The sequence below is a fragment of the Physeter macrocephalus genome, chromosome 10 (assembly GCF_002837175.3).
Source record: "Physeter macrocephalus isolate SW-GA chromosome 10, ASM283717v5, whole genome shotgun sequence".
Classification (NCBI taxonomy): Eukaryota; Metazoa; Chordata; class Mammalia; order Artiodactyla; family Physeteridae; genus Physeter; species Physeter macrocephalus.
This window is the reverse complement of record NC_041223.1, coordinates 48,946,512-48,960,426: the sequence shown is the minus strand read 5'-3', so window position 1 is coordinate 48,960,426 and position 13,915 is coordinate 48,946,512. Positions and strand designations below refer to the sequence as shown.

Sequence of the window (13,915 nt, the reverse complement as noted above, 5' to 3'; positions counted from 1 at the left end):
CAGTAGTTGTGGCTCATGGGCCCAGTTGCTCCGTGGCATGTGGGATCTTCCCAGACCAGGGCTCGAACCCGTGTCCCCTGCATTGGCAGGCGGATTCTCAACCACTGCGCCACCAGGGAAGCCCCTCTCACTCTCTTTAATTGAAGCATTATTTGCCTTTACATGGGTCAGTCTAAAATAGTCTAGTTAGGATGTAAGGTAAAACCATGTTAAATTTTTCCTTAAAATCCCCACCAAATTCCAGATGTAAAAGCTTGATTTTTCCCTCTTGCTACCTTTATCATTCAGTTTTTCCAAGTTAATGAAGTGTGTGAAACGATCACTTTCAACATAAGGCCATGGTCCCTGCTTCAGAGGTTTAAAGTAATTGTGGAGGGTCCATAAGTGTCCTATCACCATCCTGGATTATACACCATTCTTGGCAGATGACAGCAGTGATGTCACTGATGATGTTTACAGAACTGCAGCTGGGAACCTCTCAGGGAATGTGACTACATAGGAACAACAGAACTTATGGTCTGCAGCTGTTTTCACATTTCAAACTAGTCCTGGTTGGGAAAAACTGTGTATTCTTAGTGTGGAAGAGGAGCAACTATCCGCAAACTTTTATTCCTCCAAGGTTATTTCTCAGATCCTAGAGCAGCAATAGTGTATGAGTTTTCTTTGTGTCAGAGATATGATAGAGTGTGTTTCACTGTGTGTATGTGAGGAGGGTATGTAAAGTGAAGAGAAAAAAATTAAGCAGATACAGCAGAGGGAGACAAGTTATCTACTGGTTAGAATGTTGTGGTGTAGTTCTTATGTATTACTTTGTTTTGATCCTTGGATAAGGTTTCATAATTGTCAGTACACTTTTTCCTATGAAAGGATATTGTATATAAAATCCTTTGAGTTATTAGGTGAATTATGAAAATACATAGCTCAATTCTTAATAGTATAATAACAGTTATGAGAAATTAGTGTCTTTTTGGATTTGGAAACTTGTCATTTTTAAATAATACCTGGAACACCTCCAACAAACACAGGCTCCCTTTGATCAACTGGTTTTGGATTCAGGGGTCCAACCACATGGTTCACTTCAGAGTCTACATCCAACTGAACCACATTTGAATCTCTAATAACTGAAATACAAGGAAAAGAGTGGTCATAAGTGACACTGAAGTGATTAATTTTCACATGAAAGGTAATAATTCATTACAGTAATGGCTCTTATTTATTCCGGAATAAACCATACACTTTCCTCTAATCACTGAAAACATCAATGTCTAACCAAAAAATAACTAACATTTTCCTTTGAAAGGGATAATATTTAGGATACGCTTTCTGCTACTTTTTTGCTCCATAAGGTATGCATTATTTAAACAACTCCTTTTTTTTTTTTTGTGGTATGCGGGCCTTCCTCTGCTGTGGCCTCTCCCGTTGCGGAGCACAGGCTCTGGACGCGCAGGCTCAGCGGCCATGGCCCACGGGCCCAGCCGCTCCGCGGCATGTGGGATCCTCCCAGACCGGGGCGCGAACCCGGCTCCCCTGCATCAGCAGGCGGACGCGCAACCACTGCGCCACCAGGGAAGCCCTCCTGAAGACTATTCTGGCAGCATTAATATTTTCAAATCACATGTGAATTCAATATACACATTTTAGTACAGTAACATTTGATTCTCTTTTCTTGGCCACTTTTAGACTGTCATCTATTACCTATTCTGTCATATAAGTTATAGTCTAAGTTCTGCCAAGCCATCATGCCACAGGTGGGTGTGTAGGCTCACTTTATTAAGGAAACCCAGGACACTCAGCTTTTCTCACCTGTAATTCTGTGCCATCTGCCATCACAGAGACTCTGCTTGGGTGTCACTAAGGTGGAAAAGTCTCTGATACCATTATTGACTTTCACTATGACCTGCAAAAGACAAGGCACATTGTGGAATTTAATTTCATTTCTCCTCATTGTGATAAAATGAAATTTCTTACATTTACCACAGGGAAGCAGAACTTTTAACATCCAGACATGATTAGCTTTGCAAATTGAACGCAAGGGGTCACTCTTTAGTAGGCTACAGAAAGTTTAAACTGTTCCTCAGAAAGAGAACAAAATAATGACACAGGAGAGAAGAGGGGGTAGAGGAACAGTAAGATAACACAATGAATTCCTTTAATTTTAAAGATGAAATGTGTTATACGAGGCAGGCTAAGGTACTGATGAAGAGCATGGACTCTAAGAGCCTGACTGCCTGGGTTCCCACCCCAGCGCTCCCACTTATGTCACTCTGTGCCATGTTTTCTCATTTGCAAAATAAGGGTGGTAACTATAATACTTACTTCATGGAGCTATTGGGGGTATTAAATGAGTTAATCCATATAAAGCAACTGGAATAGTATCTGACACACAGTAAAGCACCATATAAGGATTTGTTTTATTATTATATGGTTTAATAGAATATACAGGAACTCAAACAAAAATCAGTTATATTAAGTTAGGGACATCATTGAAAATATGCTTCATATTTATTTGAGTACTCTCATGAATGTTCTTTAGTAATATTATTTAAGGATGAAAGTGGTGTTTAATTATAACAGAATTTTTTGTTTTTAGTAGTTGAAAATATGATATGCATATAGATTATAGAGAGATGTTTTAGTACTTGTTGGTTTTGATGGTTGAACATGTTTGCTGCTTCCATCTGTTGTAAAAAATTTCTCTTCCGATTCTTTTGTTAAAACCTTTTAATTATTGATTTTTGCCACAATTTCATGGCTCTTTGCTCTCATCAAATAAATTCCCAACATATGAATCTGAATCCAAATATTGCTTGCGTTTAAATTTTATGTTATACCTTCCCTGTTGTTTGTTCTTTCCCCCAGTTAGGAAAGATTGATGAAATAATTCTGTGAAATAAATCTGCTTCAGATCCAGAATCCAAGATCAGAGGAGACAGACTGTTAAGACAATTTTTAACACACTACCTGCCCATTTTTCATGTGAACATTTAGGTACTCCCCATTGACACTGTGGCCGTGAACAAGGGTTCCAGAACTGCTTCTGGGACGGACTTCAAATGCAATCTCAAACTTCAATCCAATATTGAAAGACTCATCTATGGAGAGAAATACTATTAGTTCTCAAGAACAGCAACCTAAATTTTGTAACCATGGTTTGATTGCAGGTTTTTGTACTTGTTTTTGAAAGTTTGATGCATTTTTCAATAGGTAAGCAGAAAGTGTTGTTTTCCATGTCAAACACACTGTGGAAAGCTCCGTGGGGGTCTGAGATAACTAGCACACCACTCCTGCTCTGGGGCCTGGGGAGGAAACAGCTTGCTGAAAGCACAGCATGGCTATGTGAGCACAGGTGAGGAGAAATTGATTCCAACTAGCAGGACCATTTAATATTTCAAAAGTGAGAAGGAGGAAAGAGCAACCTGGGAAGAGTGAGTCGTCTGAACACAAGTACAGAGGCTGGAACATTTGGAGAGCACTGTGGATGCCAGTGTGGCCGGACTGTCCCCTGCAAGGGTAGAGGTGAATGGGGAAGGCTGGTGGGAGCCACACTGGGAAGGGCTCTAGTGCTCCAGTATGGAAGGTAGACTTGACTTTGCAGTCATTTAGCAAGGGAGCTGACTTGATCAGATCTGTATTTAAAATAATTCTTAAAAAAGTAACTGGTGCCAGTGCTGCAGAGCATTTGGGAGGAAAAACAAAGTGAGAGCAGCAAAAGCAGTTAGGAACTGTTATTGCAATGATGCAAGAAAATGAATTCTTCTTAAGACTAGCTGTGTTCACTCCAAGAGACTCATTGCAAACCTGGGCATCTTAATAATGTTCACTTGACGTGTCTCCTCATAGATAACTTTTAAATTTTTCCTGCTATTAATGTTTATTGAGAACATAAATTGTGCAGGTTGCTATGCTTTTCAGGCTGTCCAAGTCTTTGAGTTCTTATCACCGAAATTCAATGAAGGGTTGAGAAATGTGCCTGTAGGTGTTTTAGTAGGGATAAAGGAGGAGAAAGGAAAGTAAAATCATGAGCTAGACAAAGAGAGGATATATTACCTCTGGTTATTCTATTGGACATGCGGGCGGTTTAAGAAGGAATACTTGGCTGCACTTTAATGTCTCTATTCAGGGGATGTTGAGGGCAGGGAACATGTGGTTCTATACCCTTCTCCTATCTTCTTTCCCAGCACCTGTCCTGGTACCTTCCTCACACCTAATGGTTGCTGTACAGAATGTTGGTGGAATGGATTGGATGGTGATTGTGTGTAGTCTGTTTAGGATTTTATTTATTTATTTTTTGGAATTATTATTATTATTTTTGCGGTACACGGGCCTCTCCCGTTGCGGAGCACAGGCTCCGGACGCGCAGGCTCAGCGGCCATGGCTCACGGGCCCAGCCGCTCCAAGGCATGTGGGATCTTCCCAGACCGGGGCACGAACCCATGACCCCTGCATTGGCAGGCGCACTCTCAACCACTGAGCCACCGGGGAAGCCCTATTTTTTGGAATTACTGATGCTACTTTTATTTTTATTTTTTTAAAGTCTTTATTGAATTTGTTACAATATTGCTTCTGTTTTATGTTTTGGTTTTTTGGCCGCAAGGCATGTGGGATCTTAGCTCCCCGATCAGGGATCGAACCCACACCCCCTGCATTGGAAGGCGAAGACTTAACCACTGGACCACCAGGGAAGTCCCAGGATTTTACTTATTTTTAGAACTATTATGTTCCATCACTTGGCATAGGGACTGTCATACCAGAGGCACACAATAAAAACTTTGTTGAATGAGTGAGAGAGTAAGAGTTGAGGAGAATAAAAATCCAGAAATAAAATGTTTTTAGGATAGTGTTGTCTGCTAGAGTTGCTGGCAAGGGGAAGAAGTGGAACTTTCCTTAGTAGGAACAATGGGTGATGCTTAGAGGGAGCATCACTGACTGAGGTGGCCAAGAGCCAACACAGGTTAGACCATGGTGCAGCATAGGAAATTCTAAAGGGGCCAAGATGGTCTACCTCCAGAGGTTTGGCAGCTGTGGAGAAGCAATGGCTGAGGAAAGCAAACAGGGATGGGCACGGTCCATGTGTCTAGTTTGGAGGGTAGGAGAGGAGAAAGGTGGTCCCTATGGAAAGAGGCCATTTTCTAGGGCTAAGTGAGTTAGATTTTCTGGTTTTTATCTTTGGACTCAATATCCCTGTTAGCCATCTCTACGAAAGAAGTATTTCATGATTCATGTTTTAACATAAGTCATTGTTACCTAGAACCACGTATCCTCCTTCTGTTGAAAAGTATGTTCCTGTTTCCATTGGGCCTTCAAAACAAGGAGTCACGCTAAATGTCTGAGAAGCAGAGGTGATGGAGGCCCCATTGAGCTGGAGATTGCTGAGGCAGCCACTGAAGCTATAGACTGAGTTTATCTGAGAGAAGAAGACATTTCTTAAAATCCATTTTCTCAACACTCACAGATGTACCAAAGGGAAACAAAATGAAGGGATTTGAGTCCAGAGAGAAACCAAGTAATTTCTTGCCTTATTTATCTTAGCTATCTGAATGATCAATAGTTTTCCAGGTAGTTGCTTTATAACTAGCTCTTTGAGGCTGGAATTTTGTATTTGATAATGACAGCCTACCGTAATTAAGGTAACGATAATTTTTACGTTTTTCAAGACAAGGTAAATTGCAGCTGTGGTTTTCAAATTGAACATTAGAAATATCCTCGTTTATTTCTCTTCAAGAAGAACAACTGTGCCCTAGATCACCTAATGCTGATATGGGCTAGCAAAGTTCTTAACTGTTAAATCTACCATGGTTAAATAAACAGCAGAAAGCTTGCTTCATTGTTTTGTGGTTGAGCATTTATCATACTACAGAACATGAAACACAGGCCACTTGAGATAACTGATTTCACACTGCTTTGGAAATCTTTCTTTTAAAGAAGTTATCATGGAATTGGGGGTATTTACCTAAAATCTAATTAAACTTGAACATTTTCCCCCTTTTTTGCTTTATCCACATATATTAATGGATCTTAGAAGTATATTAATTCTTTGTGTTAAAGTCAAATCTATATTTATGTTAAAAAAACTTAGTCCTTTGATGCATTCCTTTATCGCTAGATAATTTTTAAATGTCCAATATTTTAAACTTTTAAATTACAAAAATAATGTTTTGTTGTTTTCTACTATATCCTCACATCTCCCCAGGGGTAACCACATTTCCTTGCACATTTACAAATTGTGTGTATGTGTGTGTGTGTGTGTGTGTGTGTGTGAGAAACGAAAATGAGATCATAGTTTACATAAGGGCCTGAAAGGTTTTTTTCATCCAATAGTATATTGATATAATGGAATGACTTGCTTTCTTTTTTGGGTATATATATATATATATATATATATATATTTTTGGCTGCGCCGCACGGCTTGCAGGATCTTAGCTCCCCAACCAGGGATTGAACCCAGGCTGTGGCAGTGAAAGCACTGAGTCCTAACCACTGGACCACCAGGGAATTCTTTCTTGGGTATTTTTTTAAGATTAAAAGCATGGGTACTTGCTGAACAAATAAGCATCTCCTTGAGACATAACTTTTCATGACAGTTTATATCTCTGAAACATTTTTCATCTCACCTCTACCCTAGAATCAAAAGATCACTCTGGGCTTTGTAATGTCACAGGGTGGACAGACAACCTCAGGACAATACCCACTTATGTACCCCATCTCCAGCCAAACTACAGTTTTACTTTTGCCAGTTTCCTAATCGTAAAATGAGGGCTAGATTAAATGATCTTCCAGCTCTAAAGGTCGATGGCTCTACCTGGTCACGCCTGGCTTACCTGGACATTTTTCACAGCCTTTCCAGGAGCCACACCTCCCAGATAAATAGGACCCTTGATTTTCCAGGTAGCTCCAGTAGGGGGAAGACTTTCTTCTAAGACTCGAAGACCATCAATTATCAGTCGGCCGCTGCTCTTTTCCCGAATAAATATCACCTGGATGGAGAGAAGGACAATAGAGAAGGCTGTGTTGCCTCTCCTCCCAACTTTGCTACTGCAGTGCCACAGAAGTTCTTTAAAAAAGTGGTCCTTTCTCTGAAGGTTAGGAGTCTCTTCCTTTAACGCTTGATTTAAAGTTACAGGCTTAATTTCCGAATACAGCTTATGTTTAACAGAGTTCTCTATGAGGCTCTGCCCAGCTGGCCAGCCCACATGCTCTCTCTTGTAAATTTAATTATAATTAATTGTAATGCAGCTGACATTGCTTACTCTTTCCAGTATATACACACTGAGCTGCTTTGATATTTAGGTTATTCTACCTGTTGTCCTAACAGATTTACTCTTCACTTTGTACCTTCCATGGCTTAGTCTACGAGACACTCAGCAATCATTGAAAATTTAGAACATTATAGGAAGTGGAAAAAAAACCCAGTTGAGCGAAATATCCTTAAAAACCAAACTTTGGTTTATGTTGGCCATTGATCTTTTGCTTAAAATAACTGCACTAAAAAAAAATTGATCTGTCAAAAAAATTATACTCAGACTGTATTTCTTTTAAAATAATATGCTTCAAGATTTTATAATGAATTAATGAAAGTTTTGAAATTGAACATATAGCAACAGAATTTTTAAATGGATGTTTCTAGAAAAACCCCCAGTGGGTATTAGTGTCAGTCCATTTGACAGTGGTGGACATTTGCTGATAATAATATTCTCTGCTTTCAACTTACGTCATGCCACAAACCATCATTGTATTTCTCTTGGCTTCTAATCTTCAGTTTCTTGTGGCCAACATTAAACATGAAAACCAAGCGGCCGTGGGCTAAGAATAGAGCCATGAAGTCATTCTCTTCTTGATCCGAGACATAGAATATCATCCCATGGGAGGAACGTGTTTTCAGACGAATGGAAAACTGGGATCTGGTAAATGAGAAGAAAAAGCTTACCACCTGTCAAAGGAGACTGAGGGTGATCTCTAACTTCCCAAGGCAACAGACTGTAAGGAAGAATAAAGCCATTTGATCTAATCCCAAGCAACATTCTTCTAATTATTAGTATTATTAGAAGATGAGAATAGAATACTATTAGATTAAAGATTAAATTAGAATACTAACATTCTTAGTATTATTATTGAGTATCAGGTAAGCACCACTAGTTCAAAAATGTAAATCCTTCTCCATTTCCTCACACAACAGGGATACATCCCACATTTAAGAAAGTGTTGTTTCAGTAAAGGATAATCTCATATCTTCCTTTTAAAATATGGTTGCAATTAGTTTAGTAAAAATCTTTATGTTAAAGAAGCTTCATTTGGACAAAATAGTAGTAATTAATATGCATATATAATTTTGCATAGAAACAATATTTGTGTACTGTCTAAAATACAGATTCAGGGCTTCCCTGGTGGCACAGGGGTTGAGAGTCCGCCTGCCGATGCAGGGGACGCGGGTTCGTGTCCCGGTTCGGGAGGATCCCACGTGCCGCGGAGCGGCTAGGCCCGTGAGCCATGGCCGCTGGGCCTGCGCGTCCGGAGCCTGTGCTCCACAACGGGAGAGGCCACAACAGTGAGAGGCTCACGTACCACACACACACACAAAAATAAATAAAATAAAATAAAATACAGATTCAATTTTCTCCCTGTAAAAATTAATCGATGGATATCACATGCCAAAAACAGCTACCAGAATGTGTAGAAATTAAATAAAAATTTCTAGAAATTTAGCTCTAGGCCATAGGTAAGATACATTTATGAGGCTAATTTCCAGTCTGATTAACTCTAACTTTTTCCTGAAGAATACAAAATACTGATTCTGCCCATTAGGAAAACAGAAAATTAGAAGGCATTAGGAGTTTCTTATTGAATGCACTGCTTGTATGAATGTTTGAAAGAGCTATATAAGACCTATATAAGAATATTTGGGTGCTAACAGTTTACAAAGACGTCTTCAATAATACTAAATAACCTGGAGATTTGTGAAATACCAGGAAGAGTGATGAACTTTAGAGATAGCTTGAGGGCCAAAAGAGATACAAGCACATTTGTATTTTCAGTGTCTTTCCTTATTAACGTTCCAGCAGTTCAGATGCATTCCCATTTACAATCTGAAAGCAATTTGTATGGGGGAGGGAAAGTGATAGCAAGGTTAAATGATGAGTCATTTAAAATTTACCCCATCTTCCTTTCTTTGATTGTCTTTTCTTTTTGATAAAGTACAGCAAACTCCTAGGAGAATGCTGTTTTTTATGCACCTTACTTTTGGGAAGAAAGTCACAGAGAATATTTGTTGGACAGTATGAATCATGTACTATTTAGTATTTGTTTTGATGATAAATGAATAAGATTAATTTGGCACAGAAAAATTATAGGAAAAGGATGACATATGGTAAATAAGGATGCAGCCCAGCCATCGCATCAAGTTTCTGAAAGGATAGTATGTTACTTTACTTTTCACCAAAGTCTCCTTTTAAGTGTTCAAACTCTTGGCGGCTGTTGGCTGTCCCTCCGTACTGATAGGCGTGCTCTATTGCTCTAGGGCTGTTGGAAAGGTGGCAGTGAGAGTCTCTTGGAACATTCCTCTCTAGGAATTTCAGGCCAACAGGATCCCATGAAGGAGCATCTTTACTTTTCTCTCCCTATAAGAATAAGCAATGAATCATTTAAGGGACAAAACTGACATACTAGTAGCAAAAATTCATTTTTGATTTTCTTATCATTAATAATGATGATAAATAATTAAAGGGTATATTATTTGTGCATTTTCCACTCATAAAATATTAGGCCTCTCTCTTCCTTCCTCTACCACCATAAGCAAATGCCAGCAGTAGCTGCAGCAGTAACAACAACAACAGAGTATGTTAACAAATCCAAAATTCTAGTCTGTGATGGCGAAGCTATAGAGACAAGTGCTCTGTGATTTAAATTAAATGCACATCTTAATCAAGGATGAAAAATGAAAAAGCTGGCAATAAAATAACCCTGAGACAAATCAATAAAATCCTCATATCATATGCAACAATATCACTTGAATACATATATTATTATTTACACATCCTGTATAAAAAGTTAACAACTTAGTAACATCTTCAAAATATTTAAGAATATTTTTGGTGATATGTAGCAAACCTATGTGACAGGATATAAAACAATTTTTAAAAACTATCTTGTGCTCTTAAAATTGCACTACTGATTTTAAAATTTAGAATTGTGAAACTATAGACTAATATTTAATGGTCATTTAGTCAATTTCTGAAGCAAAAGTACATGCAAGTAAATCTGAGCATTCATCTACTCATTTATTCAAGCAAATGTTTACTGAGTACCTAATAGGCAGGAGTGAAGGGGAAAGAAATCAACGTTTCTGCATGCCTTCCATGGGCAGTGTGTGTTGGGGAACAGAAAGGTGAGTGAGACATGCTTCCTGTTTTTTAAGGACTGAAAATTGATTTGGAAGAATAGGCTTTTAAACAACAAATTGGAAGACAGGTTGTTGCTGGACAGAAAGGACCTTAGATGACTTGGTAAAGAATGGGGTCTTGTGTTTTAGGTGATGAGGAGCCACTCAGGTTTGAAAAGCAGGGAGTGGCCTGATCTGACCCACTTGGGAAGAAATCCTGCAACAAAGCAAGGGTGGAGAGAGAGGACATATTTGGCACTAGGGAGAATTGGAGAACACAGTAAGAGTCAGGATGAGACACAGGATTAGAGGAGAAAAGACAATTTCTGGTTCAGATTGTTGAATGAATGCACACATTTAGTTTTCCTCCTCCCTAATTCCCACTGAAATGTCAGAAGAACTATACACATAAAAATAAATCCACAATAGTCCTGGAAGTCTATGAGGCTTTCTACTAGTCAAACAAAGCAGTGTGGAATTTCCAGAAGATAATAATACAGATTGGAACAGACTGACAATAAAATTCTTAATCTCATATGGGCTAAAGATAAGACCTCCAAAAAAAACCAGTGTTCCAGGCAAATCCCAGAATCACCCTCACAATGCAGGTGTGGCGGGCAGAGGGCAGATGAGTGAAATAGAGGGCGGACCAGCTGCGCCAGTGCCCTGCTCTCAGGGCAGAGGCTCTTAAAGTTGGCTTCTGATACTGGAAACTCTCTCAGTGGTGGTTAGATTGGAGAAAGTGAAGTGGTGCTCAGAGACTCACCTGTCCTAAAGAAAAGCCCACCTGGTTCTACCATCCCTTCTTCCGTTCCTCACACAACTGTCAGGACTCAGAACCTGATTCACTGCTACAGAAGCAAGGCTCCTCTCTTGGATGGAGGAAGTACATCCAGTCAACAATGTGTTTTTGGTTGGCCCAGGCTCTCACCTATAAATAACGGCCATAGCTTCAAGCTACGGGTGGGCAGAATGGGCTGGAGTGGGGCTTCGGGGAGACTCGTTTCCTCTAATGTATCTTGGGAAATTTCCCCTGACTCCACACTGTATTCCAACCCCAGTGGAGTAACAAGCCTTATAATGGGAGATTGATCACCTTTGTCTCATTGAGGAACAAAGCTGGAAATGGTGTGCACGTGGCATGGAGGGTGCGGGTGAGAGATTGGTGGGGGTCGGGGACTTTCCCCAACTCTGGCCATTCTTCATTCTCTCCATTCCAGTGGAGAGGATCTCACTTTTCCTCACCAGTGTATCCACTTAGCTGTGAGAGGAGAGCGACAGTAACTTAGACGACAGGGGCTCAGCAAAGCAGGCCTTGTTGGATCACGAGTCTCAATTGACCAGCCTTGCCTTTCTCTGCTTCACTGTGGGAATACATGGACTAGGACCTGGCTCTTGTCTGCTGCAAAAATTAGTAAAATTTATATATGGCAACCAAATACCCTAAATCCTCTGTGGATATATGCTCTGAATAACAATAAAAAAAGAAAAGTTATAATTTAATCAATTGCTTTGCTACCATATAACACAGAGACTCAGTTTACTATCCCAAAATGGGTACGTGTGTGGGGATTCCCACTGAACCCCACTAGACTTGACTTTACCAGTGTAATTTCTTTCTCTGAAGGTCTATTAGTTGCAATCCAACTGGTGGTACCAATTTCAATTTAGCAAGATTCTTTTGTTTCAGATTATAGCCAAACTGGTTGAGCTACTTAAGACAAAGAGGGAAATGTGTTATAAGGATATAGGAGTATCTTCCACAATCCAAGAAAAGAAAGTGTAGTGGGGGTCCTACCACAGCCAAGAATCAGGAATTGGAAAGCTAGGAAGAATTAAGGCACTCCTTTTCTGGATGTTTCTGGCATCTCAGCCTTGTTTTTCTCAGTGTTTGCTTTCATTCTCCTTTTCTCTGCAGGACAGCTTTCTGCCTTTTTCTATAAAGAGTATATTATTTGTGATTTTCCATTTATGAACTATTAGGCCTCTCTCATAATAACCATAATAAATAAAGTCTATAATAAATTAAAATGTGATAGGTGCTATGGAAAAAAGAACAGCTAGGAAAAGGTAAAAGATCAGTAGTAGTGGTAGAAGGCAGGAGGTGGGCTGGGGTATAAAATAAGGGCTAAGATACAGCAACATTGAAAAAACAAACAACCCAATTAAAAAATAGGAAGAAGACCTGAATAGACACCTTTCCAAAGAAGAAATGCCAAAAGCCAACAGGCACATGAAAAGATGCTTAACATCACTAATCATCAGGAAAATGCAAATCAAAACCACAGTGAGATATCACCTCACACCTGTCAGAATCGCTATCATCAAAAAGAACACAAATTGGTGAGGATGTGGAGAAAAAGGAACCCTCTTACACTGTTGGTGGGGATGTAAATTGGTGCAGCCACTGTGGAAAATAGTATGGAGGTATCTCAAAAAACTAAAAATAGAACTACCATATGACCCAGCAATTCTACTACCGGACATATATCTGAAAAAACAAAAACTCTGATTTGACAAGATACAGGCACCCCAATGTTCATAGCAGCACTGTTTACAATTGCCAAGATATGGAAGCAACCTAAATGGCCATCAACAGATGAACAGATAAAAAGATGTGGTATATATATACACAATGGAATACTAATCAGCCATAAAAAAGAACAAAATTTTGCCATTTGCAGCAACATGGATGGACTTGGAGGCATTATGCGAAGTGAAATAAGTCAGAGAAAGACAAATACTGTATGATGTCACTTATATGTGGAATCTAAAAAATACAACAAACTAGTGAATACAACAAAAAAAGAAGCAGACTCATATAGAACAAACTAGTGGTTACCAGTAGGGGGAGGAAAAGGCGGAGGGACAACATAGGGGTAGGGAAATAAGAGGTACAAACTATTAGGTATAAAATAGGCTACACGGATATGTTATAGCAACTATACATGGAATATAACCTTTAAAAATTGTGAGTCACTATATTTATACCTGTAACATATAATATTATACAGCAACTATACTTCAATTAAAAAAAAAACAAATAAAATAAAATAGGGGTTAAGGTAGGGCTCACTGAGCAGATGACAGTTGGGCGGTCTTAGAAGGCAAAGGAGTTGTCCATGCAGATATTTGGGGCAAGAGTGGTCCAGGCAAGAGGAAAGCTCAGGTGAGGATCTTAGGCAGGAGTGTACATGGCCTGTTTTAGAAACAGCCAGGAGATCAATGGGAAGAGAAGAGTGAGTGAGGGAAAGAGGCCTGGAAAATATAGGGCCTCTTATGACATTGTAGGAACTTGAGCATTTATTCTGAGTGAAGTGGGGGGCTACTTTGAGCAGAGGAGTAACATGATAGGGCATGTTTAAAAGGATCTGGTTGTTGTGCTGAGAATATACTATTGGGGAACAAGGTAAAAGCAGGGAGTCTTCTTGGGAGACTATTACAGTAATTCATATGGGAGATGATGATGGCTTGGACCAGGATGGGAGCACTGGTACTTGAGTGCATTGTTAACATTGGACCAGGAAGGAGTAGGGAGGGTTA

At 39.5% G+C, this 13,915-nt stretch overlaps 1 protein-coding gene across 3 annotated transcripts in view; it reads right to left on the bottom strand.

Annotated features, from left to right (window-relative positions):
- The window catches only part of LAMA4 (laminin subunit alpha 4), a 151,768-nt gene that overhangs the window by 3,955 nt on the left and 133,898 nt on the right, over positions 1-13,915 (bottom strand). For all 3 annotated transcript variants that reach the window (XM_024115576.2, XM_024115577.3, XM_024115578.3), the window contains 7 exons: positions 9,424-9,611; positions 7,709-7,898; positions 6,819-6,974; positions 5,245-5,404; positions 2,962-3,092; positions 1,804-1,897; positions 1,002-1,121 (listed from right to left, as the gene is read on the bottom strand). In XM_024115576.2, coding sequence (XP_023971344.1) covers positions 1,002-1,121; positions 1,804-1,897; positions 2,962-3,092; positions 5,245-5,404; positions 6,819-6,974; positions 7,709-7,898; positions 9,424-9,611 — 1,039 coding nt within the window. The remainder of the gene's footprint in view (positions 1-1,001; positions 1,122-1,803; positions 1,898-2,961; positions 3,093-5,244; positions 5,405-6,818; positions 6,975-7,708; positions 7,899-9,423; positions 9,612-13,915) is intronic.